The 27,780-nt window shown below is 38.4% G+C and overlaps 1 protein-coding gene across 1 annotated transcript; it reads left to right on the forward strand.

Moving 5' to 3' along the window:
• Positions 1-5,416: 5,416 nt before the first annotated feature.
• Positions 5,417-27,764, forward strand: daam1a (dishevelled associated activator of morphogenesis 1a). Its single transcript, XM_044373903.1, has 26 exons — positions 5,417-6,140; positions 12,018-12,235; positions 12,372-12,461; positions 13,467-13,538; positions 13,862-13,956; positions 14,040-14,259; positions 15,322-15,435; positions 15,796-15,906; positions 16,498-16,601; positions 16,759-16,825; positions 17,079-17,196; positions 17,292-17,430; positions 18,054-18,112; positions 18,562-18,749; positions 18,888-19,154; positions 20,759-20,866; positions 21,176-21,273; positions 21,485-21,569; positions 21,985-22,091; positions 23,099-23,187; positions 23,417-23,585; positions 23,886-23,993; positions 25,016-25,076; positions 25,267-25,401; positions 25,856-26,026; positions 26,345-27,764. Exons 2-26 carry the CDS (start codon positions 12,050-12,052, stop codon positions 26,549-26,551), a joined length of 3,168 nt encoding a protein of 1,055 aa, XP_044229838.1. The 5' UTR covers positions 5,417-6,140; positions 12,018-12,049; the 3' UTR covers positions 26,552-27,764.
• Positions 27,765-27,780: the final 16 nt, after the last annotated feature.

Raw genomic sequence — 27,780 nt, forward strand, 5'->3', positions numbered from 1 at the left:
TGGGCACACTACACTTGGTGTCACAGGTGGACATTATAATGATTTTGCTGTCTAGAATTGTTTCATCCAGTTCAAGTTTTTTTTGTTTTTTTTATGCAATGTGACACATCATCAAACGAACATTAGTTTGCAAATTATGCTTTTTTTTATTATGCAATTAAAATGTTACGGTGCTGCTTCACATGGTCTTTGCTCTTGAATTCAAAGTAAGTTCAGTCAGTTGCTGGTTCAAAGGGTTTAATTCAGTTCAGAAGGCCCACATTATCTTTGTGAATAAAGTTAAGTAGTGCAGAAACCACCTTTTAGCAGCAGAGTTACAGATTCATAGACATACACAAAGAATTTACATTTTGTATATATTTGCTGCTTATGCCTTGACTGCAGAGAGATGACAGGGAATGAGGGGAGAAAGAGATGGAGTATGACATGCAACAAAGATCTACAACTGTTCACAAGAGGGGCACCTTAATGTTCATGCCCTTAAGAGGTGATATTTCTTCAGCCAGAAGAGTTGGTGGAGGTTTTTGCTGGGTGACAGACCCACATATTAAAGACTTTGGGGGAATTATTCTGTCATAATTGAGCTGAAATACAGAAAATGGAAAGTAACTAATGTTGGCTTTCAGAGTCTGATTAACTACACGTTTTGTTGGCGTGAATATTCTTGAAGGGTATAATGTTACAGTATATTCGGGGGGAGATGAGCATGCTACAAGTCTTTATTTAGTTAGTTTCTCTCATATTCATTTTTACATTTGAACATTTTTTGAAGCAATTGTTTGAATCAAAGTGATACTGCCTGTCAAAACCACATAGAGGTGAAAGAATAAAGAAGCACAGCAGGTTGAGGTTGACTTTGCTGTTTGACTGTTTTTCAAAAGATAGTTGTGTTAATGTCTTCACTGATTACATTTTGACAATACAAGCGAGAAAGGCTACCTAAAAATAATCTACTGATGCCCTCGGCTGTTTCTATCTGCCCCATGACCCTCACCTTGAGACCATGCTGATCCAGGAGAGTATCAAATGTCCAGGATGCATGGATGAACATACCTGTCAGTGCATTTTCACTGACTTTTTCATCAACAATAATACACAATTTTTGTTTGTATTTTGTTTTTGTATTATAAAGAGATCAAGTGAGAGTTTGGTTTGCTAATATCAATTTTATGAAGTCATCATCAACCTCTGCCATGGAAAAATGTATTTCAAACATTCTGTTACAGTGTTTGTGTGAGGTGCACACAGTCTTACCACCTGTTTTGTCTTGAGCAGCTTATTTGTGGGAAATGGCAGTTGTGAGTGTGCATCATTTATACATCTGACCCGAGGAGTTTCATAGACCAAACAAGAAAGGGGGGGGATCAGTTTGTGGCAGCAGGGTAGCTGCTGTCCTGTGTCATGAGAGCTTTTTTATCAGTTCACATCCTTTTCTGAACCCTAAAGGTCATCTTTCTTTGAAGACTGTTACTGTAGAGAGCTATTTAAAGACAAACAGCCAGGACAGGAGATCTGACAGAGGAAAGCACACTGTTTTATTAATCACAGACCACCTCATACCTGTAGGAAACATTTTGGATGATGTGGTGTTACATCCTCCCATATATTAAATGGATTTGCCATTTTGATATTCAACTCCTTGAAAATGACCTCAGCATTCTAACTTAAATATTATTATTTTTTAATATTTTGCAGAGCACCTTTGTAGTGCCACATTTAATATGGGTGACATGTATGATAAATTTTGCTAAATTTTAAAAGTAATACATCAAATAAAAACATTTAATGTTTTTAAACCCTTTGAAACTGACTTTACAGTCTTCATTAGCAGATGGAGTTTGTGGTATATAAAGTACAATATGTATATATGAACAGTATGTATGAAAACAGTAAAACAGTAGCAAAAATGTCCTGAAATCGATTTAGAATGGCAAAAGAAAAAAAGAGGAAGTTTCAGACCCTGAAGAATATTGGTCAAATCAGTGATTTTTAACCAACCAGTGTGTTCACACACAGTAAATCAAGACATTTTATTTGCTTTGACTCTTGTCCCAAACATTATAGCCTTCCCTTCAGTCTGTCTCAGTGTCATTGTTTTTAATGATATAGTTACAAATTCATAACAATTAATGAGATATCACTTGCCTTTGGTAAAGCCCAATTGCAAAAATATATTTTTGTACACTAGACACTACATAAAAAGCTTGTTCACTAACAATGTATTGAACATTAAAGTTCCAACTGAGTACATTGACTGTATGATACTGTAAATACATTTCAGTCGTCACACCATCATATGCTGCAGATTGATAGTGCTTGACCCTCTTTTATTCCAATTCAAGCACTGAATATAACAATGAGAGTGAGACATGAACTCTATTATTTGTGCATTAGAATTATATCATGTATGCTGCACTAAATGTAAAGAGCAACGCTTTTTGTTTTATGACTGCTGTGTAGTGAGGTTAACATTAACTTGTCCTTGGCTGCTGCTTATAACAATGACTATATCAGTAAGCATATTGTCTGACATACAGTACTTGGGTATGGTGCACTGTAATGAAGATTAAAGCCTTTAGGGGGAGCTAGCAGAGCTTTAGACTTTCAGTTTTGTTCTATTTGAACAGTAGCAGAGCTGTTTCATAGTAATTCTCAAACTAATAGACTGATAACAGAAAACTACTGCAGTTGATGCATGTTTGGTCAGATTTTTTTTTCTTTTTAGCCTTAGACAGTAAACTGTGTGCAACCATGCTTTTAAACAAACTGTTGACAGCTTCAAAGATAATGAGTTTATCCTTGCTAAGCTGATATCACCCATCAGTCTAGTGTTTAAGACTAGAGACAAAAGAACAACACCCGTCACTGCACTGCAACAGCACACAAGCTAAGTGCATTGGAATGCCACCTGGCCTCATGACACACACACACACACACATGCACATGCACACAGACACACACACAAACGCTCAGAGAGGGGAAGGGGAGAGTAATTATCTGAAGGCATTCATTACACTCTGATGACGTTTGATGACATAACAGTAAGATAACATCTGGGTCTCATTTTGAAGAACCTCCAGTGTCTGACAGGTCATTTCTCAAAGGTGATCAAAGAGGTGAACATTTGCACAGGTGACTTGAAATGTGTCACCATGTGAAAACTGTTGTTGAGCATTTCGTTTACAGCTGCAGTGACCTCAGTTCTTGGTCATTAAGTTACAGCAGAGTTGTAGTCAGGATTCTAGATATAATGATGCCAGAAATCAGTAATACTTTACAACACAGCCAGTGTTTTACAGTGTCATTTCATTGTATGAATCAAGTACCAATAAAATACTTAGCAGTTCCTACTGGTACTGAAATGTTGGTAAAGAAAACAAGACTGTGGGGAATAAGGGAGTAACAACTGGACATTTTAGAGTAAGCATTTTTGTAAATACTGAGTACCTATTAGGAACAATACTGGTTTACTAGCTTTTAGAGTTTTCAACTGGACTTCACAGCCCCCAGCTTGATGACTTTTGACCTCGTCTCAGAGGATGATAGCAGTGGTTTTGGTCTGGTGTTCACAGACAGCTGATGTGTTCATTCAGTCTCTTTATTCAGGGTCCTTGCTGTTTCACTTATGTAGTGTTCCCCATTACTGTCACATGTGATGTCATGATGATGTCATACTCCACTGCAGTCTTCCTCTCAGGGGGGGTTCTGTCTTTAGGGTGTACCAGCAGAGATCTGAAAGTGTTGAATGGTTTAGAAAGACTCTGGGCAGATGTTCTGACTGTCCAGAGACATATAAGGGAGGTTTGGTGGGATTGTCATCATCCTTGTACCTGTCGGTCAACAGTGGCTCATGGACCTGCTGCTCCTCCCTCTGTCTATCCTCTTTCTCACTGATAAGATGTAGGAGGCTCCTCACACTGATCTTTGATGTTGTAAGTAGTCAGAGTTCAAATTAAGTTCTGTGTGTGTGGGTTTCCTGTACACTGTGCTCTTTATCAGTATCTGATGACAGATGGTAGAAGGTGTTTTCAGGAAAGTCCAGTAGGGAAGACAGGTGACCTCATGGCTATTCTTTTAGTCTGCTTGTAAATATGATCTTTGTGCATGAAATAGGTGGTGTCAAGACACAACATAACAGTTGGTGATCTGATCTAAGTTGAAGTTGTTGTCTATCAGCTGAGGTCCTGTGTTAGCTACTGTCTAATGTTGAGAGGTAGGATGATGATGCAGCCTTCCCTCTAGAGCTGTGACACTGTTCTCTGCTCTCAGCTCAATCTGCTGAGTGGATCTTTTAAGATGAGGTTATTTTGTCACACAAAACCTTACAATTATGTTAGCAATTCTGTAGTCGTTTTTTCTTAGTTGTCAAATGTAGAAATGACAGTGGTGGAAGAAGTATTCAGATCCTTTACTTCAGTAAAAGTACCAATATAGCAACGTAAAAAAAACTCCATTACAATTAAAAGTCCTGCATGAAAAATCCTACTGAAGTAAAAGTACATAAGTATTATCAGCTTTATGTAGTAGTATTGCAGTAGTATTGCAGTAAAAGTAGTAGTTTGGTCCGTCTGACTGATATATCAATCAGAGGGACTGTTATATCAGTCTGACTACACACTGCTTTTTGCAAGACGTCAAAAGCCAAAAAGGTTGGAAACCACTGGTTTCATCTTTAACAATGTGTTGTATTTTAAAAGCTTGTTATATTATCCATTGTGTCAAATCTTCATCTGAAAAGTAACTAAAGCTGTCAAATAAATGTAGTGGAGTAGAAAGTACAATATTTCCCTCTGAAATGTAGTGGAGTGGAAGTATAAAGTAGCATCACATGGAAAGACTCAAGTAAAGTACAAGTACCTCAAAATTGTACTTGAGTACAGTACTTGAGTAAATGTACTTAGTTACTTTTCACCACTGAGAAAAGATCAGAATTGTGACAAAATTAACGTGTAAAAAAATTATAAGAAATATATTTATTTTGTGAATTTGTACTACAAAATGTAAGAACCAGAGTTAATGATGAGAGCAGAATAGTAGACTAGAACAGAACATGAGATTCATGAGCTAAAAAAGAACAACACAAAACTTACATTTACAAAACTTCTAATTCACTTCCTTCTGTTCCTTACTGACAGTCCACTCAGATACGTTCCAGTCACATAGTCTACAGTATGTTGATTAGAGCATGATCATGTGAGACCAACTGGTTCTGAAGCAGCAACAAATATTGCTTATCAGACGTGATGAGATGCTGCATAGATATGATCACAGACACTGTCACACACGCCTCTCTCTCCCTCACACACAATGCAGTGGGTGAGGTCTGGGCGTGACTGCCTCCACCAGGAATGCAGTAGTGTGTGTTCTGAACTCTCCGCATACTGTACACACTCACCCAGGCTGATCTGTCACTTTTTCTTTACATTCTACTTGACACATACACAGAGACACACAGCAAGTTTAACTCATGGACACATCAGAGTGGAAAGAGGAAAAGAAGAGACTGAAATACAAGAACAGGAGCTGTGTGGACAGATGAAGTCAGTGATAGATGATTTGTATTTTTCTTGGACACCTGGATGTTTCTGCCAAACTTTGAGGAAACTACTGAATCAAACCAGATCTCTGTAACTTTTCTTTCTCTAAACATTTGTGGATTCCATTTTTTACTCAGTTTCCAACTAAACAAACTCTCTGTGGATTACAACTGTGGATTCTCTCTGAACATTTGAAATGACTTCAGCTCTAATGAAGATGCCACAGGCTGAGTTAAGATTCAGAATAACATTTAGTTTTGACACTAAATTTTCAGCCTAAGAGTTCTGTGAAGGTCTGGGTTCTTGGAGTTTGAGTCTGGTTTCAGCATTGTTTTGCGTCCTTTAGTCTCTTGTTTCTTTTCTCTTTCTCTCTCTTTGGATTATATAAAACATGTAGAGAAAGAACCAGTGTCTGCACAGTTATTGAGATTGTTTTTTGAAGAACGTCTTCAGTGATAAGCAGCTGTTATAATGTTGGAATGATATACAGTGAGAGCAGAGTGAATGATCTCTGTCATAGATGTTCACCGGACACCTGACTGCTACATACACTGAACATGGCATCTCACTGCATTACATAGAGCTGGAACTGTCATCACAAAGGTAAGAAACCCAAGATGATCCATACACTTTATGTCACTTAATGTGTTTTATCAGGACCTGCAGCCAGGATTTTAGAGATATTGAGGTATTCTGTAAATTGTATCTCACCACATGATGACTAAATGCTGTTTCAAAGCCATCTCCACAGTAGTGGAAAAAGAACTCCCATCCTTTGCTGGAGTAAATGTGCCAGTACAATACTGTAAAAATACTCCATTAAAAGAAAATCCTGCATTCAAATTTCTACTTAAAGTCCCCCTCCACTCAAAAATGTTTTGCCTCTTGTTCCTTTACAAGAATGTTTGAGTTCCATTGCGCAGAATGATATATGTGCAGAGTTTGACACTACAAGGCTGTTCTCACATTCCCTCTTCTGAAAGTGGAAAGTTTCTCTGTGCTCATAGAAAATCTGAGTTTAAGGGGCGGACCTACGAGCATGACTTGTGACATCACAACTAGTTTGGAGCCAATCCTGGTCCAGTATGCCACTTACACAAGTGTTATGTGGAAGCTTGAAGCCTGCAGTGCACATACATTGAGAATGGACTTAAAAGTGAAGAAGTAGACATCTTGTGTCCAGCACTTAAAGCTTTGAAATTAATATATTTGCATATTCATAGAGTCTGGATTTTTTTTAATGAGGGAGAAGAAGTACATGTAATTTTAAGGATTTTAATGAGGTAATTGAACTTTTTGTGTGTAAAAACCATATTAGACATATTATTATTCCAAGCAGAGTAGTTTTATATATCTTAAAACATGTCTGGAGGGGAATTTTAGCTGCTGGATACAAGATGTCTCCTACTTTACTGAAAAATCTATTCCCAGTGAATGTGCACTAGAGAGTTACTTGTGTAAATTGTATACTGGTCCTCACTTGCCTCTAATTTAGTCATGATGTCACAAATTATACTCATAGGTACGCCCCTTAAACTCAGCAGATCAATGTGAAAACAGCTTTCTAGTGTCAAACTCTGCACATATATCATTGTGCACAGTGAAACTCAAATATCCAAATGAAGGAACAAGAAGAAAAACATATTTTTGAGTGAAGGGGGATTTTAAGTAAAAGCAAAGTGTCCTCAAGGTATCAAACGTTGTTCTGTAGAAAAACGGGGCTTATGACTGATTATTAGGAAATGATTAGATTATTAAAGAACGACTCCGAACGGAAACGCTGACCCAGCCATTAGCAAAAAGCAGTGATGCAGGTTAGATCACTGATGCACTCCCCTGATGATAATGCTGATGGTGACATATTCGGTTGCTTTATGTTAGAGCATGAACAAGCGATGTTGCAGCGCTGAATCTGAGTGTGAGATCTTTATAAATGCACCGGACAGAGGGACAGACAGCTGCTGAGTGCTGATAACTCTGGAGGAGACAGAAAGAGGGACGAATAACACCTGCGAGTTACACTGGACTCTGCTCTGATTAGGAGTCATTTGCTGGCGGGAGGAAACTTTGAGGGTTAGGGGATTTATATTGGTTTATATGTAGCTACGTCATCATGCAGAAACCTACGTCAGGTCACATGAGAAAAAGGTTTTAGAAGGGCTTATTAAAATTGGCATTTTGATGCTAAAACATATATACTTTGACCAAAAATTTGAATACATATGGAGCACTAATGTGAAGCTACAGAATATATAAAAACCCAATAAATAAATAAATGAATAAAATAATGTACACGCCATTCCATACTGAACTACGTACATATTGAACTACTTTATAAACAGTTAGCTAGTTAGTCCAATGGTTTCCTACCTAGGGATCGGGCCCCTCCAAAGAGTCGCCAGATAAATCTGGGGACAGAATGATTAATGTGATAGAGAGAAGATAATAAAATAATGTTCTGCTTAATAATATGAATTCATCATGGACTTTAATCTTTGTTTTTTTTAAATATTGGATAATTTGAAATATTGGGCTCTAATTAGACACAGCTCCTTTAGAAAGGCTCAGCCAAAGAGATTAAGAACCTCTTGTTTCATCTTTAACAATGCGTTGAATTCTGTATTTTATAAGTTTATCATACATGTTTTTTTATTGTAAAATCATAGTCTGGAAAGTAACTAAAGCTGTCAATTAAATGTAGTGCAGTAAAATGTTCAATATTTGAAACAGCTGTTAAAGTGAAAAGTAACATATAGGACTAAAAATAAGGAAAAGTATAAAAGGTCCCCTTTAGGTACAGAAATGGGCAAAGAAAAAGTCATATTTACAGATGCTGAATACATAACATATATCAAGCATCCTGTGTAATATAAATGTTATTGTAGAATGTAACCTGCCTTCAAGAAAAAATACAACCAAAGTACCCAGAAACAACACAGAGGACATGACCTCACCTACATCCCTGAGATTTATCCATCAGTATTTTTCCTTTACATATAGACTTGTATTCTGTTTTACTTGATTAAGGACGTTTATCTAGTTAATTCGAAAAGTTCAATAAGACTTTCACGAGACGTTTGTGGTATCTGTCAGAATTATTGTAAATGAAAGCTCCCTTGCAAATAGTTAGTGGTCAGTTAAGTAAAACTTAGCAGGGCTGTGACTGACCTTGGATGCTGATGTTATGTTGGCCTTTGGAACTTGACAGATCTTCTATCTGGGGCAACAGTTTGGAGTTCAAATAAAGAGTACACAGGCTTGCTGTGTGCGGTTGAGTTTGTAGTGTTACTGTTTGGCAACTGCTAGCAGGTCACTCTTAGCTTGTTAAGTCATCTGATCCAACTCAAAGTATTAAATTCATTTTATCATATCTGACTGGAGATTCACATCATCATTGCCATCAAACTTCCACGTGGCCCTGGAATCTGCAAAGTACATTACATCCTACAATACAAAACTACATTGGACTAAAAATTTGGGGCACAACCTCTACATGATGATGATACATTCAGATCAGTCATTTGCAGCTGTTTCATTAGCTGAGTAAAGATGATTAAAGATTTAATCTTGCTTTATTTTCATAACATCTGTCATGCACATATATGTCTTTATGCTTGTGTGTGTATACATACAGTATGTGTCTGTCTTTGTGATGCACTTTGGTGCAAAACTTGTTTGATTTCTAAAGTGCTATACAAATAAAATAAACTTGAAACTTGAAATAAATTTCATAAAAGCAATTATATTAGCAGATACAATTTACAATTTACAGTTTCATTTAGCAGACACTTTTATCCAAAGCGACTTACATCTGAGAGCTGATAGAACACAAGCAGGGATACTGACAGATACAGAGGGAGTTTTGCTTTTCTGCTTGATGAGGACATGTGGTTAGCAGCCTCATCAACAACATAGATCCATGTTGGGAAACAACAAGCTCCAGCAAACATTTACTGACTGAACTGTCCTTGAGCCCCAGGACAGCTGACTTCTGTGTGGCTGACACTGACCCTTGACCTCCATGTGGAAGAGCTCAGGACAGAGAAAACACACTTTCCCTGCAGGGATCAATGAAGTATTGATTAAACCCAACAAACTCTGAGCTGGCAGGTTCATCTGAGCATCAGGATGAATTATAACCCTCCCATCAATCTATACACAACATGAACACACACAGACTGTGCTGATCATTATTGGAGTCCTGCAGCAACCATTGACATGCTGTTATGTAAGAAAAACATTTACGTGACTGAGGCAAGGAACCTGAGTGTACAGTGTATTAACAAACATCCACAGACATCTGTTGTAAAAGTACCAGTACTTTTATTTATTTGATTGGTTGTCAGAGAATGGTGATTTCAGTCAGTCAGTGTTTCGATCTGTCCAGCATTTTACTTCTGAAACAATACATTAACTCAACAACTACTGGCCACATTTACAGTAGTCGTTGGCTTTTTCCATTAAATGTTGTGAATGTTCATGATTTTAGCTATAACTTAAATACAAAGTTAAAATTAAATTTTTTTTAAAAAAAGTCAAATGTTTGTAAGTGTGCAAACAAAAACATTCTCTTTACAGTCAAAGTGTCACTTTGGCTGCAACAAAGGCTGATTGAACTGAAACTGTATTACCACTCTGTTGCTGGTTAGATAATGTATATAGTAGAAACACATAACCTTATTTGTTGTGACTTCTATATTCAGCAGGTATCTTAGGACTGTGGAAGGACCTGAGTATGTAGACATTACTCACAGTTTACAATGAAACTGTTTTTTTTTTCAGGCAACATACCAAAGTGCCATGTCTGTCATAAATCAAACCGTTAAATAAACGATCAAACACATGACTGTTGTGGAAGTGCACTGAACCACACCTCATGACTCAATGGGGTGAACAAGAACACTTCCAGTTGTGGTTTGTTCATCACACCCAAATGAATGTGTGTCTGTCTGTTCTTTTATGTGTGTGTTTGTTCACCTTGATGTGTTGTGTGTGTTGTTGAGAATGTTAGAGACATGTTTATGGGTGTTCAAGCTAATAAATATTAATGCTCATTTTATGTATTCATGTTTAAAGAGATAGTAAGTCTGTATTCAAAAGGTGTGCCTGTGATATTAATGTATGGATATAGGTTCAAACTCTCTGTTCTGAGGTTGGAGATCTGGTTGCTTATCAAGCCTGCATCTTTGAACAGACTACTTAAAAATGGAAAGCCCCAGCTGCACCACCTAAAGGGTTCAGCGTTCATGAAACCCTGCAGTATAAAAATGTAGCAGTGTTGGATGGAACAATGTTTAACCTTTCCAGTTATGGGGTGTGATGGACCATGTTGGCAGGCATGAAGAATAACATGTGAATTTTCAAAAAAGAGAGTTTAATTTACCCCAAAAGAAAAATCAGTTTACAAATATTTGTTCTAACAAATATTTTCAATGGAAAGTAGCTCAAGCTTGTTTGAAAAGTCATTAAATGTCGCTACGTTCCACCATGCTCTAACTTGACATAAATGACTTCAACTAGCTTTACCATTAGCTATTTTGATTTTTCAGGTTGCTATTGTCTCATCAATATGCATCAAAATCTACTGCTAATTTCTAAAACATTTTATTAAAGCTGCCATGAATAGAAAAAGAAATTCATACTGGAATGAAGTCATTCTTGTAAACTTTTGGAACGTCTATGTATTTTGAAAGAAAATGAAATCTAAATAGTCACGTTTTTTAAAAAACATCAAAAAAAGCAAATAAATAATGATACAGGGTATGGGCAGGCAAAAAAGGTTTCAGTTACATGATGGTCATATAATGATTTGCAGTAAAGTGAATACACATTCTCTGAATTTCTAATGTGGAGCCACAGGTGGTCAGTCTGCCAGTTAGGCTAACATCATGGTTGACAGGTGACTTGGGGTTTGTGTGTCTGTAGTTTACACCTGAGTACCACTAAGGTTTATTGGTACACCTGGTCAGGGGTAGTTCTACAGTATATGTGTGCACACTCAAGCACAGGAAGAGATTTATTGATGAATCTGATTCTATGTGTAGAAATGAGCACATGCACAAAACTGTGCATGTTAAATGAAGCCCGCAGACTCTATGTTTCTCTGAGCTGGTGAACAGTAAGTTCACATACTGACTTATAGTTAATGTGCTATATTCACTTTTCCTGGTGTGAATTGATATATTTGATGGAATAGCATCATCCTCTGGGTGCCATGAATATCAAACCCATCAACATGACCAATAGCTGTTGACAAAATCTGCTCTGGATTCACTAAGTAAAACATCTTTATTAGCAGGATGATATACACCTACAGGCTACAGTGTGGTGATACATTGGTGCTCTTCAACTGATGAAACAGACATCAGAAAAACATATGAGGGTTTGTATTTTGTTTGGGATACTTAAAGAAATGTTTGCTGTGTGTTTTTAGTTTAACTGACATCATCTTTTTACTGATATTTTATTTTTCCTTTCCAGTCACTACTTCTGATCAGGCTCTGGCCGTAACCATGGCGTCCCGGGGGAAGCAGCAACAAGGGAGCAGCCTATCATCTCTATTTTCTTGCTGCCTCAAAGGAAGTGACCAACCAGAGATCACCTACTGCCATGATAACATCACCACTATGACTGTACTGGAACCCAACCTGCCTATGCCCCCTCTTCAAGAGCTGGACTCTATGTTCACTGAGCTGGTGGTGAGTACACAACCAGAGAGAAAATGTTTTGTTTTTTCTGAACACTGCTTATTCATATGTGCCTTCAAAGATCCATAATTATTCAACAGCTTGCTTCTTATCTTCTTCCTTCCCCCTTTTTTTCCCTCTTTTCCAGGATGAACTGGACCTTACAGAGGAGCACAGAGTCGCCATGTTTGCTTTGCCAGCAGAGAAAAAATGGCAGATCTACTGTAGTAAGAAAATGGTAAGAAACTCTAACAACTATAGCCAACTTACCTGTATAAGCTGTTCATAGGGCAGCTGCTTTCCTAGTGCAGGAGCTACTGCTTCTACTGATGCTTCAAACACTGTACATTGTAGAAGTGTTGTCCAAACATGGCTAAAGAGGAAAGATAGCTTCACTCATAGAGAGGGGCGAGATGTGATGAATCAACTAACACAGACTTTTACACAATATCTCCTGGAAGGTATTGATGGTGTTGGGCCCAATTGTATGTATGAACAGTGACAGCAGTGGTTGCATAAAGACTGAAAATAAGATCTTGAGAGAGGAATTCAAACCTGCCCACCTTTTCACGTCCACACAGCTGACAGTCATTTGAAGCATATTGAGGCCTTGACATTTGCCATATCTTGTCTTTAATGTGTCTTGCACTACAGTTTTTCTAATAGCCACAAGATGCTGGAACCAAGAAAAACTTTTTTTATAGTTAATAACAGTTGAGTGTTTTAATGTGTGTTTTCCTGTTATGGAGATTATTAAAGCTCATTTTCAGGGAGTGTTTTTGCATGACTGAAAGGTGTCTCAGACAGTTTCATCAGTGGTTGCTGCTTGCTAGTCCTTCTTCAACTCAACCAGGGCTTTCATACAACCTTTCATACAAATTAGGATTTTTTGATAATAACAATTTTGACTAAAAAAGTTCACAAGTCAAAATAAACATCATGGATCTATAAAAATGTTTCTTAGCAAACATTTTTATAGATAGTTTCAGATGGACTTTAAATGTAAAAAATCTTCCACATAAAAATGCCACACTTAGACACACCTCATCCATAGTGCACTCACTTTTTATTCAGAGCAGCTGCAGGTTTCTCATTTTCTACTATTCAATCTACTGTGAGTTCTCCTAGTGAACCCTTCTAGTGCAGCCAATCGTCTACAGATAAAACATGGGTAAGTATATGCATAGCCCTGACCTGTGTGTGTGTGTGTGTGTGTGTGTGTGTGTGTGTGTGTGTATTTCAGGAAACAGAAGAGAATAAAGGAGCAACCAGCTGGCCAGAGTTTTATATTGACCAGCTCAGGTCCATAGCTGCTGTGAGTAATACTCATAATCTGTTCTCAGTTCATTCACAGACACAGAAAGACATATTTTGTTTTGTTACTTGCATTTGCTTTATAATAGGTGAAAAATACTGATGATTATTAAAGTAAGTAGGAGTACATTTGATGAATGTTGCAGTTTTTCTTAATGTCATGTCCACTGATATCACAGAATGCCCCTATCTTACACTATAAACCACCAACACTTAGTTCTAGTGAAGGACCAAACATTCTCCATTACTGCCTCTGAGTAGGTTTGTATGTCTGGAACAGTGACACATTGAGAGGCATTATTTTGTTCACCCCTTCTCCCACAGAGGAAGACTCTGCTGGCACTGGAGGATGAGGAAGAACAGGGAAGACATAAGATCGTAGAAGGTCTGAAGACAGCCCTGAGGACACAGCCCATGAGGTACAAGTCCAGTTCTAACATGAACATCATTCTGAATATGTAGAATATAACCTTAACCTGTCACTCTGATTGATCTCCCCCAGCTTTGTCACACGTTTCATTGAGTTGGACGGCCTGTCTTGTATCCTGAATTTCCTCAAGTCAATGGACTATGAGACAACAGAGTCTCCGATCCACACTTCACTGATTGGCTGCATCAAAGCTCTGATGAACAACTCACAGGGCAGAGCTCATGTCCTGGGTCACTGTGAGAGCATCAATATCATCGCACAAAGTCTGGCCACTGAAAACATCAAAACCAAGGTAGGTGCAACGCTAACTACATCATAGAATACTTTTAAACTGTCTCTTACTCTTAAATCATGAACGATCTGGTTCATATGTTTGTTTCGTGAATGCTGTTTGTGATTGGGCACCATTCTGGACTCTGTACTTTACTTGAGTCTTTCCATGTGATGCTACTTTATACTTCCACTCCACTACATATCAGAGGGAGATATTGTACTTTCTACTCCACTACATTTATTTGACTTCTCACATGCTTTCATTTCAATAAATGTTCAAATGATTCAATGTTTCAGCAAAAATCAAAGATTAGAGAAAGAGTCCAAAAACTGAAAACAGATTTGTGTATCAGAACTTTGTTTTTTCTTCTTTCCTCTCCCATTAATCATCTCACGACCCCTCAGATTTATCTGCTGACCCTTTGGAGGGGCCCCACCCCTAGGTTGGGAACCACTGGACTAAACCAGTTAACTGTATATAAAGTAGTGTAAACTAGCTCCACCTCCAGCAGCTAAAACAGTAACATGCTGCTCTAACACTGATGCTTCACTATTAATAATCTACTGATGTCATATATAATAATATATCAGTCAGAGGGACCAAACCACTACTTTTACTGCAATACTTTAACTACATCAAGCTCATAATACTTATGTACTTTTACTGCAATACTTTAGTAGGATTTTCATGCAGGACTTTTACTTGTAATGAGAGTATTTTATATAGTTGTATTTGGTACTTTTAGTCACACACTGAAGAGTCAAAGTAAAACTACTAGTTTGGTTTTGTTGGAATTTAATTCAGTAGCATGGCAGTCTTCTCAGCTACAAAATGTTTATGGAAAGAAAATCTGACATTATACAATAAATGAATGTGGTAACAACAGATGGAACATGGAACCAAAGAGTTACTTAAAAGTTAGTTTGTCATGGTTTGCATGGTTATGCTGAGTGGTTCTGATCACAGATTTCGTCATTTTCTTTCTTTGAAGTCCAACTTTTACTTTTCCCACTAATATCACTGTGAAACCAGGAATAATATCTTGTGATTTTTAGTCAACCCTTCCTTCTCTCTCTGTAGGTTGCAGTGTTAGAGATCCTGGGTGCAGTGTGTTTGGTGCCAGGAGGCCATAAGAAAGTTCTGGAAGCCATGCTGCACTACCAGACATTTGCCTCAGAGAGAACACGCTTTCAGGTCTGTTTGTGTTTGTTCATTTGTTTGTGCTTCATATAATTTCTGTAAAATGAATGGTGCATTAAATAGATGATTATTAATCTGATGTCTTAACACAATAACCTAAGCTCTGACTACACTGTCAGACCAGATTTCACTTCTATTCATGTTGAATTGACCAATGGACTGTCTTGAATAATTATATTTAGAGTCCACAGCAACCAAGGAAAAGGAAAGTACACATTGAAACTAGCTGGCCAAACTGAGGACAATGTCAAACAAACTATAAAGAGAAGAACTAAATCTATGTATTCAATATAAGCATGAAATATGAGATGCTTCATGGTGGTTTAAGCTGTGTATGTTCTGTTTTGTGTGCAGACCCTGCTGACAGACTTGGATAGATCCACAGGTCGCTACAGAGATGAAGTTAATCTGAAGACTGCAATCATGTCCTTCATCAATGCTGTGCTCAGCAAAGGAGCAGGAGAGGTGAAGTGAACTTTCACACTTTCTATATATCATCATTTTATCATGTTAAATATCTCCTAGGAGTTATGTAGAATGATAGAATATGATTTGTTTTTGGGTGTACTCACTTCTCTTCCACCGGCCTCCTCAGAGTATAAGGCTGGTGATATTCTGTAGTTTTCTTATTGTCAACAAATACACAAAAAGACTTCACCTCACTTCTCTCTGTGATAAACAAAAGATTCACATATTTTCTTGCTGTACTGTGGTCTGTTAATGTTGTTGATGGTGAAATATTTTGTTCCAGATTAGTGTAGAAGAAAGATGCTACTACCTGATGTTTTCTTTTGCTGCAATTATTTCAGATGTTATTGTTGCTTTATTGAGAGTATCCTGGATTAACATTATGTTGTTGAACACTTAACCAGTCCCCTCAGAACTGTGTTCTAGATCTGGCTGTTTTAACTGTTTTAAAGAATATTAAGGTGCATTTTTTCTTTAAGGTGTGTTACTGTCTGTCTAAAGCAAACACTTAACTAAATTCCCTTCATCTTGTTGACATTACCTGTCCCATTGCCATGTTGCCGTGTGTGTGTGTGTGTTTGTTTTCAGACCAGTCTGGAGTTCCGTATCCATTTGCGCTATGAGTTCCTGATGTTGGGAATTCAGCCGGTCATTGACAAACTACACTCTCATGATAATTCCACCCTGGACAGGTACATCATCACTGAAAGTGAACAAGGTGCTAGCATGTAGAAACATGTACACTGTGTCATGGACCTAATCAGCTAAACAACAGGTCAGAAGAGTGTTTATGCTTTGACTTTTAAATGACTCTCTGAGTTTGGTTGTTATGTGGTTGTTTTCTTCCAGACATCTGGACTTTTTTGAGATGCTGAGGAATGAAGATGAACTTCTGCTGTCCAAACGCTTTGATGCAGTAAGTCATTTATTCAAACCTTTATGCCGTTGATTTTTGGAAATCTAAATGTGTTGATCAAGTTGCTAATGCAGTGCTAACACATGCTGCAGAATCAGGCATTTGAATGCAAAGATGGCAAAATGAACAATGTGTTCTATTATAATAAATACATATTATGCATTGCATTTCTATTTGATGTCAAATAAAATGTGAAAATGCAAATCAGATGATATAAGTCTGATGATTAATGTCTTTTGGTGCATTGCATCAGGTTCATATAGAGACTAAAAGTGCGAGCCAGATGTTTGAGCTGATCAAGAAGAATCTGAATCACACTGAAGCTTACCCTCACCTCCTGTCTGCACTGCAGCACTGTCTCATGATGCCATGTAAGACTGTCATAATATACTGTATGCAGATTTATATGACTGATCCATGCCTGTAGCAGCTTTTCCTCCCTGCTGACCACTCTCTGTGTCTCTAGATAAGCAGAACAGTAACACCCTTCAGTACTGGGTGTTGCTGGACCGAATAGTTCAGCAGCTGGTTCTGCAGACAGACAAAGGTGAAAACCCTGACGTTGCTCCACTGGAGGACTTCAACGTTAAGAACATTGTTCGCATGTAAGTTTCCAGGGTCATAATGAACCAGAGAAATATTGTGCCATATTTCAGTAATATTTCAATAAGAAACCATCAACTTAGAGCTATCTAATGGAATTACCTCTTACTGTTTATACACAGTAGGTAAAGTCAAATAACTACATGACGTAATCATTTTGCTGACAAAAACTCTTTGTTTTGTAATTTTGACATATTACCTAAGAAGAGCATGTAACATGTTTATGAGTATAACATAGAGACACTTGTTCAGAGAAGGCTACTGCATTAGATTTTAGATTTAGATTATTCGCCCTTGACACCAGTGATAGATAGTCCAGTTATACTGCAGTTGTTTATGGTATAATTTGGTTTATGACTAGCAAAGATGCATCTATGTTGTTTCAAATCTTTAGCCTACATACTATGATGCTTTTATTTTTTCAACAACAACTGAAAATAATTATTGAAATAACAGTTCTGTACTGTAAATGATGAAAGGTTTTTTTTAAAAGGGGAGGCAAGATGACCCTGGAAAACTCCAGTCTCCAAAAAAAACCCAACTATGGTGTGTGCATATGTGTAGTAGACGCAAACCATGTGTAAAATACCTTATTAGTCATGTTTGTATGGGTTTGTGTCTACAGGCTGGTTAAGGAGAATGAGGTCAAACAATGGAAAGAACAAGCAGATAAAATGAGAAAAGGTAAACACACACAGACACACACATTTATACGCTATATACATACTGAAGGGATTAAAACTTTGCATTCTGTTAGACCAGAATTGGAAAAAAGTGGAGCATACATACAGACTTTGGCTCTACTGGTTTAATCTTTTTTGTTTTAAATAATAAAAAAAAAATATATTTTACAGATTTAGCTGATTTGATCAGCTGGGCATAAGTGTTCCATGTAATTCACAAACTATACTAGACATGCAAGCAGGTATATCAGAAACCATGATAAATTAGTGCAGATACAGAAACTTACAAGCTTGTTTGTTCTTGGCTCTGCCTCTCCGCTCCTCTTGTCTCCCAGCAGCTCTTCCTCCAATAATTATACTTTGAATAACTTAACTGCAGTTTGTGGAATGAACACTGTCCTATATGGTAAGTCTCTAATTTCTATCCATCTCACCTTCTCTTTTCCCCAGAGCATCAGAACTTACAGCAGCGTTTTGAAAAGAAAGAGAGAGAGTGTGAGGCCAAGAATAAGGAGAAAGAAGACATGATGGCCATGCTGAACAAGATGAAAGACAAACTGGAGCGAGAAAGCAATGACCACAAGCAAGCTAAACTACAAGTAGCAGAGCTGTCTGCTCGGCTGCAGCAACTAAACTCTGTATGTTCACCAACACAAGATACATTTATCTGTGTTTTGTATTTTTGTGTGATAGCATCCCAGCATCACAATGATCATTCATCTGTCTGTTCATGATGATTCAATTTTAAGTTATCTTCTTCTCTGTTGTCTTGTTAGACCACCAGTGTTCCAGGTGGACCTCCTGTGACTTCTGGTGGTGTAGAACCTATTGTTCCTATCCTGTCTGTAACTCCTCCTCCTCCTCCTCCTCCTCCACCACCACCTCCTCCTCCTCCTCCAGGAGGCCCACCAGTTTTTGGCATGGCTCCATTTGCTCCACCTCCTCCTCCAGGAGCTTCATTAGGAACTGCCCCCCAGAAGAAGAAGAATATTCCTCAGCCATCAAACCCACTGAAGTCATTCAACTGGAGCAAACTGCCTGAGGTACTTACTATTGCCAGGCCTGCTATTACTATTACTATTATTATTATCATTATTATTATTATTACTATCACTACTACTGCTACTACAACACCTTCCATCGCTGTCAGTACTGCTGTTATTATACAATTACATACACATATTACATACACCACTACAGTGCTGCTACTAATATTACAGCTGTTAGTGTTACTACTACACTAATCCTCATGTATTTAAACCAGAAGTTCATCCATCGATTTTCTTTACCACCTGTCCTCTAGTGGGTCGTGGGGGAGTGGGAGCTGATCCCAGCTGACCCTGGGTGAGAGGCAGGGTACACCTGGACAGGTTACCAGTCAACCACAGGGCTAACATATAGCAGTAGAGATAAACAACCATTCACACCTACAGGCAATTTAGAGTCACCAATTAACCTAACCTGCACATTTTTGGTCTTTGGGAGGAAGCCAGAGCACCTGGACGAAACCCACGCAAAAAAAACAGAAGTGCTTTTAGCTAAATGTTAATATCATCATGCTAACATGCTCATAATGACAGTGCTAACATGCTGAGCAGATTTAGCTGATATAATGACACTGTATCTATCTTATTTTGGTGTGTTGCATGTTAACATTTGCTAATTAACACTAAGCACACACATTACTTTTGCATGTATTTGGTCATAAACTGAAGTATTGGACAGAATAAAAACTTTCACCTGATGATGACACTGAATGAAAAGTCAGGATCACCAAAGTTATTGCAATTCATCCTGAAGGGAGCATGAATGTCTGCACCAGATTTAGCAATGCATTAGTTTTGGAGATATTTCACTAAAAACCTGATTTTAACCTGCTAGTGGCTCCACAGGAAAAGTCAGGATCACCAAAGTCAACATGATCCGGGAACCATGAATATCTGTAGAAAATGTTATGGCAATCCATCCAACAGTTGAGATATTTTAGTGTGTCAGTCAGACCAAAGTGGTGGACTGACTGACTGACTGACTGACTGACGACAGGCCAACAGGCCAACATTGCCATAGAGCCACACCACTAGCATGGCTAAAAGAAGTTCCAAAATGAAAGCTAAACCGATGTCCCAGGTTTCCCCTCGCTGTCACCTGAATGCCTTTCCTCAACGTTCCAGTGACATGACAATATGTTATCATCAACAGGCCTTTTTAACTAGTCTATGAACATTTATGTATACAGTACATATTTAGTATAGATGAGCATGTCCTAAAATGGTTGAACCAACATCTTGGTCTGATTCTGATGTCTTCATGACATTTTAACATTGACATTTTAAGCGCCACATTCAATATAATCCTGAAAATGAAAAAATGATATATACACATCCATGTGAGGCAAACATATTTTATTAAATAAATCATATAAAGATGATCAACACAGAAGCAATATACTGCTGCTTTCTGGATCATAATTGATGATGATAACTTAACTCATGAACACCAAACAGCAGCTCACAGGCTTCCTTGGGAACTCCTTTAGGAAAATAGTGACTTACTGAGCTTTGCAGTGATTTAAGAGCTATGTGGATATGGTTGAAAGCGGCAGAGAGAAGTTTTCTTTTTTGTCAGACTGCATTATTGTTTGTTTTAGAACAAGTTAGAAGGAACCATATGGACAGAGATTGATGATCTCAAGGTTTTCCAAGTTCTGGATCTTGACGACTTCCAGAGGACCTTCTCAGCTTACCAGAAGCCACAAGTAATGTATTACACACTGACACTAAACATATAAGACCCCTGCCTTCCCATGCCTTCAGCAATAATGGAATTTTCTCTTTTGCCTCCTTTCATTTTCTCTGTTTCACTGACATATCCATTTATCCATTCATAGATTTCTTTTCACTGCGTCACGGCCATTGAGTCACAGCCATGAATAAATTATTTTCTTTTCTTTAGAGATTGTGTTTATTGTCTCATGACGTGCACTGTTACCTTGAGATCATGACACAATGCCAAATTCCCAATCTTGTATTGTGTTGTATTATAACACGTTTCTCTGTATTAACAGAAAGAGGCTGAGGATGACCATACTTCTGCTAAGAAAGTCAAGGAGCTGTCAGTTATTGATGGTCGCCGAGCACAGAATTGTAACATTCTGCTTTCACGGTCAGTGTGTGTATGTGTGTGAGGATTGAATGAATGAATGAAAAAAACACTGCTGAACGATGGAAGTCAGACATAAACTGTGTTTGTTGCTGTTAGCAGCCTGGACACATTGTTCATCTCTACAGGCAGGCTGGTAAAGTCGTTTACACACACTAGTGCCCAGAAAATCTGGTATTTCAGGTTTAAGTAACATTACATGTTTGTATCACAGACTGAAGTTGACCAATGAGGAGATCCGTCATGCCATCCTGACCATGGATGAACAGGAAGACTTACCCAAAGACATGCTGGAGCAGGTACCTAAACATACACATCATCAGAACATGTTTCAAATGAAGACTTTACAGTGTAGAATCATGTGTGTTTATAACTAAAGATGTATGGAGAGTGAATATGGAACTTGCATTCATTAGATGGTCAAAAACAGAACTCCACATGAATGCTAATGTTGCTCTGTGTCTGCTGCATTTGCCATAACAACTTTACAAGGTGATAACAGGTGTTTGCCAGCCGCATGAAATGTCATCAACACGCCCGTATATTCACACATGGGCTCAATTAGAGATTACACAGACTTTGTACTAGGGAGCGGTCAAGGAAACATGAGTCAGTTGGAGATTTTGATTATCTAGGCTCATACATGTAACAGTAAAAAAACAATCAAATGAAATGCACTAATGACTGTTTGTGTTTATGTGTCTGTGTGTGAAGCTTCTGAAGTTTGTTCCTGAGAAAAGTGACATTGAGCTGTTAGAGGAACACAAGCATGAGCTGGAGCGTATGGCCAAAGCAGACCGCTTCCTGTATGAGATGAGCAGGTACACACCAGAACACACACACACACACACACACACACACAGCAGCCATCTCAACACACAGCCTGGATTTCTATTGTCTTTCAGCATAGCGGTTGATTGCAGCAAGAACATACAGGAGGCATTATACACTTTGAAGAGTAATTACACAATAGAACTTACATATATAGAGGAAAAGCATTGTTACTAGGTTGAAATTCAGTTGAACTTCTGATCACACCCATGATCACAGCTGGGTGTGGTTGTATATGTCACCACAGTCTGCTGCTGCACATAATGGTGCAGTTATTCTTTAAGATAAAAGCGCTGCAGAATAGTTGTAGGCAAAGGTCAGGTTCTCATGGTATTTCATCATACATGTTGCTTTTACACAGCACTTACAATACTTTAACATTTTACAATAACCTTGACAAAAGATTTATTTAGACTCAAAGAAGTTTGATTCACAGTTGCTTAGTCACTTAAAACAGGGTTTTACTTCAAGTGATAAAAGTAAAATCTCTAAAAGAACGGGTTCACAATTAATAAAGTCTGTCTTAAAACAACAGTCAGGAGCCCAAATGAATATTGAAACATGTTTTTCTTTACTTGATTTGACTTTTTCCAAATGAGTCAAATCAAGTAGATATCTTTCAGTATTACAGTCTTTTTGTTACTATACTATAGGAAACACAAAGAGGGAATTTGATGCTAAAAAGACTGTAAATGTGTCAGATATCCACTTGATATGATTAACTCAGACTGATGAAGACTCATATAAGCTTCACATCAACTTTTAAATGACTGTGTGGACACACTGTGGATTTCGGCCTCCATCACTTCCATTGAAAACACATTTGAAGGATCTTTTAATATCCAGTATGAACAGGAGGAATGATTACTTTCACTGTTCATATGGACACCTGACTGTTGTTTGAAGACACACCTGAATAATTGTGAACCCATCCTTTGAGCGATGTTCCACGTTTTAATTCACTTACAGTTTCACTGTTTATTTTCTTCTTCTCCAGAATCAACCACTATCAACAGAGACTCTTATCTCTGTACTTCAAAAAGAAGTTTGCTGAAAGAGTGGCTGAGGTCAAACCTAAAATCAAAGGTACTGTTTTCCACCCCAAAGGGTCATCTGTTTACTCAGTGAATGGATGCAAGTAAATGTTTGAGAACATAGCATGTTATGCATTTCTCTCAAGGTTTCTATTACTTCTGTTTTACAAGGTATTAGACATTACAACACTGCAAGATGCAAGATATCATTTGTATTTGAGAAGAATATTGCATATGAAGACATCTTGTGTGATACTGCCTCCTTGTGCCTGTGGTTGCAGCTCTGTGTCTTGCATCCATGGAGGTGGTGCAGAGCAGGACCCTGCGTCAGCTCCTAGAGGTGGTTCTGGCCTTTGGGAACTACATGAACAAAGGACAGCGAGGAAATGCCTATGGGTTTAAAGTCTCAAGTCTCAACAAGATAGCTGACACCAAGTCAAGCATTGACAAGTACAGTTCACAGCATGCTTTCATATATTATAGACCTTTTTCATGGAAGACATGTTGATACAAGACAGTATGAAAAGAACAGGTGTAAATTAAGGTGTGATTAGCTCTTTCAGTTTCAGGATCCTGGTATTCCACATGCTGACTCACTGTCATGCTTTACAGGGACACTACATCTTTGTTTTTTCCAACTATAACAAGTCAAAATGTGTGCTGTGAGGCCTATTTTCTAGTTTGACCATTTCTTTGAGAAGTCTGGGGAGTGATAAATGACTGATAAGTGTGTACGGTGTGTCTCTGTAGAAACATCACTCTACTTCACTACATGATCCACGTATTGGAGAAGAAGTTTCCTAAGGTGGCAGCCTTCAGTGAAGAGTTACAGAATGTGCCAGAAGCTTCGAGAGTCAAGTAAGAACTAACAGACACAAATAGACACACACACACTCACACACACACACATATAGTATTATGCCAGTGACTGCAAAAACAGAATCCGGTTACGCAATCAAACATATTTATAAAACTAGAGGTAGGATATGTAACTGTCTCACTCTCTAATCAAGTATGTAAGTCAAGTACAGCAGAACTGGGAGATGTAGGAGATGCTAAAATAATAAAATATTGCCTTCCAATGTAGACCCTAAATGATTCACGGGAGTATTGTCTTTTTATCTTAAAAAGATAGCGCAGTGTTTCGGAAAATATGCTTAATTGCTAGCTTCCAGAGAGTGAGATGAAAGGATTGATATCCATCTCATGTCTGTGTGTTAAATATGGATGTGGTTAGCCTAGCTAAGCCAAACAGTGTTTCTGTGCTGAGCTGCAGTGGAGGGACAGTAACACAAAGAGGGAATTTCTGCTCATACATATTAGCTTCAGATAAACTTTAGAATATATTTTTGCACAGATTGAGGACTCTGGATGTTGTTCCCCATCACTTACATTGAGAGTGTGGTATGAAACGGTCTTTTAATAGCCAGTATGAACAGAAGGAATGGTTACAGCAAGAAAACCCTTTTTCAACGTACATTTAGTTACCTGACTATTGTTTTAAGACAGACTTGAAAATTCTAGAACGTGTCTTTTAACATGCTGGAACTATTTCCAGCGTGCACTTAATTGCTTTGCTGTGTGTCCGGCTATGGTGCAGGTTGCCAGATACAGTTGGTGCACAGGTTTTGGTTTTGGTCTCTGTACAGGCACCATGGTAGCAAACTTGACAACCTCACTGTGACCACAAAACTCCTCAGAGTCACTGCACCCAACTGCTGATAAACAAGAAATAGTTCAAGTTCCAGCTCCACCTAAAACCACAGAGACACATATCAGAGAAAAAACTGATGTTCCTTTTATTTTCATGTTACTGTCTATTCCTTTCATCATTACCTCTCCCCCCATCTCTCTCTCTCTCGCTTTCATCGTCTCTCTAGTATGACAGAGTTGGAGAAGGACATTGGCAATCTGAGAAGTGGTCTAAAGAGTGTTGAAGCGGTGAGAGAACACAGAATTAAGTATTGAAAATCTTTTCAGTATTGTCTGAGAACGTTTAATCAACCAAGGACCTGTAAACCCATAAAAATAATCAAAATGCATGTGTGGAAAATTTCAAAGTCAGTGTATTTGTACATCAATCTAACTAATCAATGTCAATATGTCTGCCTGTGTGTTTGTTCATCTCCAGGAGCTGCAGTACCAGCAGGCTGAGTCCTCTCATGGTCCTGCTGATAAATTTGTTCCAGTGGTCAGTCAGTTCATCACTGTAGCCTCCTTCAGCTTCTCTGAGGTAGAGGAGTCACTCAGTGAAGCCAAAGAACTGGTGAGTGGGCAACTGGCAATTGTGACTTTTACTTTGCCTTCAAAAAATGTCAAACATCATCATAACAATAAGTTTTAAGGTGTAAAATCAGTCAGTAACTAAAAACCCAGTGGTAGACCTATGGGGGATTTAGAGTGATGTGTTAGATAGTGGTCTCCACCACCATCATCAGGCTAGCTGTTCCCCCTGCTTACAGTCTCCATGCTAAGTGTTTGTAAGGGTTCATTCCTAGTTACAACACTACTTTAAGCACATTATGACTAGATTATTAAAGTGCATGTGATGCCATAGATTCAATTTCTATACAAGTCAGTTCCAGCACACATCCTCAGTAACTACAAGTCTTCACAATGATTAATTACACCCCTGTATTTGACTTGCGCGTGTGTTGTCTCTTTTTCTCTATGTCCTTCACTCTCTGTTCCACTGTCACTCTTCATATCTCTTGTTGAAGTATGGAAAGGTGCTGAGACACTTTGGGGAAGACTCGTCCAAGCTGCAGCCTGATGAGTTCTTTGGGATCTTCGACACTTTCCTCACTGCCTTCTCAGAGGCCCAACAGGACAACGAGAACATGGCCAGACGCAAGGAGGAAGAGGAGAAACGGGCACTCATGGAGGCACAGGTTAGAAGACATTATTAGCTCACGCAGGCACAGAGATGTACTGTAGGCAGATCACTTAAAAGGATACACAGCTGATTTTTACATACATTAGATGAATGAAAAGTATTCTAACCTTTGAATGCATTCATGAGAAAATGTTGAAATAGGCACAAGTGTCAACACTCACTGTGGAGAGCTAATGTCTGACATTGCCTACCCACTTTCCCAGTTCTGCATAAATTGATACCAAGTCTGATGGTCACCTCATAAGTGGATAAATGAGTAAAAACATTAAATGAATCATAACATCCATCCTCTCCTTCTCTTTTTCCTCTCAAGTTGAAGAAAGACAGGGAGCAGAAGGCAAGGAAAGCCAAAGCAAATGAAGATGGCGAGGAGGGCGGTGAGTTTGATGACTTGGTATCTGCTCTGCGCTCTGGAGAGGTGTTCGATAAGGATCTGTCCAAAATGAATCGCAGAAAACAGCGGAGACACAACTTGTTCGACAACAGCCGGGAGAGACCAGCAACAAAACTAAATCAGTGACACTACGTGGACAACAGCACCTCACTGGGACTGTTACAGCCCCGCTGAAACACATGACGCTCTCAGTGGCACAGTGACAGTGGTGGGGAAGGTTGTTGGATACACAGAAGACCAGAAACTCACAAGCATGAACTCGATAAGATCTGGCCTACAGGTCCAAACAGAAAATACTTTTTTAAAAGTCTATATGTTCAGGATTTTAAAAATGTGGACTTTGGTGCCCCCTGTGGTAGTCTCAAAAAAGACTATGTGCACACTAAACCCACTAACAACAAGACTGAGTCATTTTTCTTCAAACAAAAAGCATGTGCCATCAAAATCATTTGAAAGATGTTGCAGATGGTGCATATTGGTGGTGTGGAAAGTAATGTTCTTGCATGAATTCAAGTTGCACTAGTTTTTGTGTATGTGTGGCTGTAAGTGAAACATGCTCTAACCAAAGATGTAGAGATATTTCCTTCTCATTGCCAAGTGGAGGTTTAGCATGGGAAATGGTTTATTTGACTTAAAGCATGTACTACTCTTTCATGTGTTATTTTAGGTTACTTATTTAAAGGCTCTATATGTAGGAATTATGCAGTAATTGACATGTATTAATTGTTTTTTATTGCCAATGAGTTAACGGGTTGTAACAGAACTTCAAAAATGAGATTCTGGGTTGTCTGTAACAGCCTGTGGACTGATTTCTATGTGAAGGATCTGGGCTGGATTTTCCGCGTAAATCCCTGCTGACTGCCTTTCCTCTGTCCATGGTGTGGATTGACTCTCACTGGCCACAGCACAGCAGGAGCCGCTGTGTGTGTGTTTGTGTGCAACCAACTGCTCGTGGGGGGGGGGGGGGGGCTGACTGAATGGGAGTGAGAGAGAGAGTCCAGAAACATGATGCAAAACAGAACCTTACGGATATTTTATGTTATTATGAGTGTAAGCAAGGAAGGAAAAGAATGTTTTGTACACAGATGTAAAATAGCTCAGTAGACACAGATTATATTGTAACATATATTTCCAATATGTTTGGAATGTTGCAAAGTTTCTTTACAAGCTATTTAACCATCTAAAATAATAGTTTTACATTTTGGGAAATGAACTTGTTCTCTTTCTTTCTTTGAGTGAGATGTTCAGATAGATATGTGTTAAGTACAGAGTCAGGGTGTGGTTAGCCTAGCTTAGCATAAAGACTGGAAACGGGGGGAAACAGCTAGCCTCTGTCAAACGTAATAAACCACCCC

This window comes from Thunnus albacares, chromosome 15 (genome assembly GCF_914725855.1).
Source record: "Thunnus albacares chromosome 15, fThuAlb1.1, whole genome shotgun sequence".
NCBI lineage: Eukaryota > Metazoa > Chordata > Actinopteri > Scombriformes > Scombridae > Thunnus > Thunnus albacares.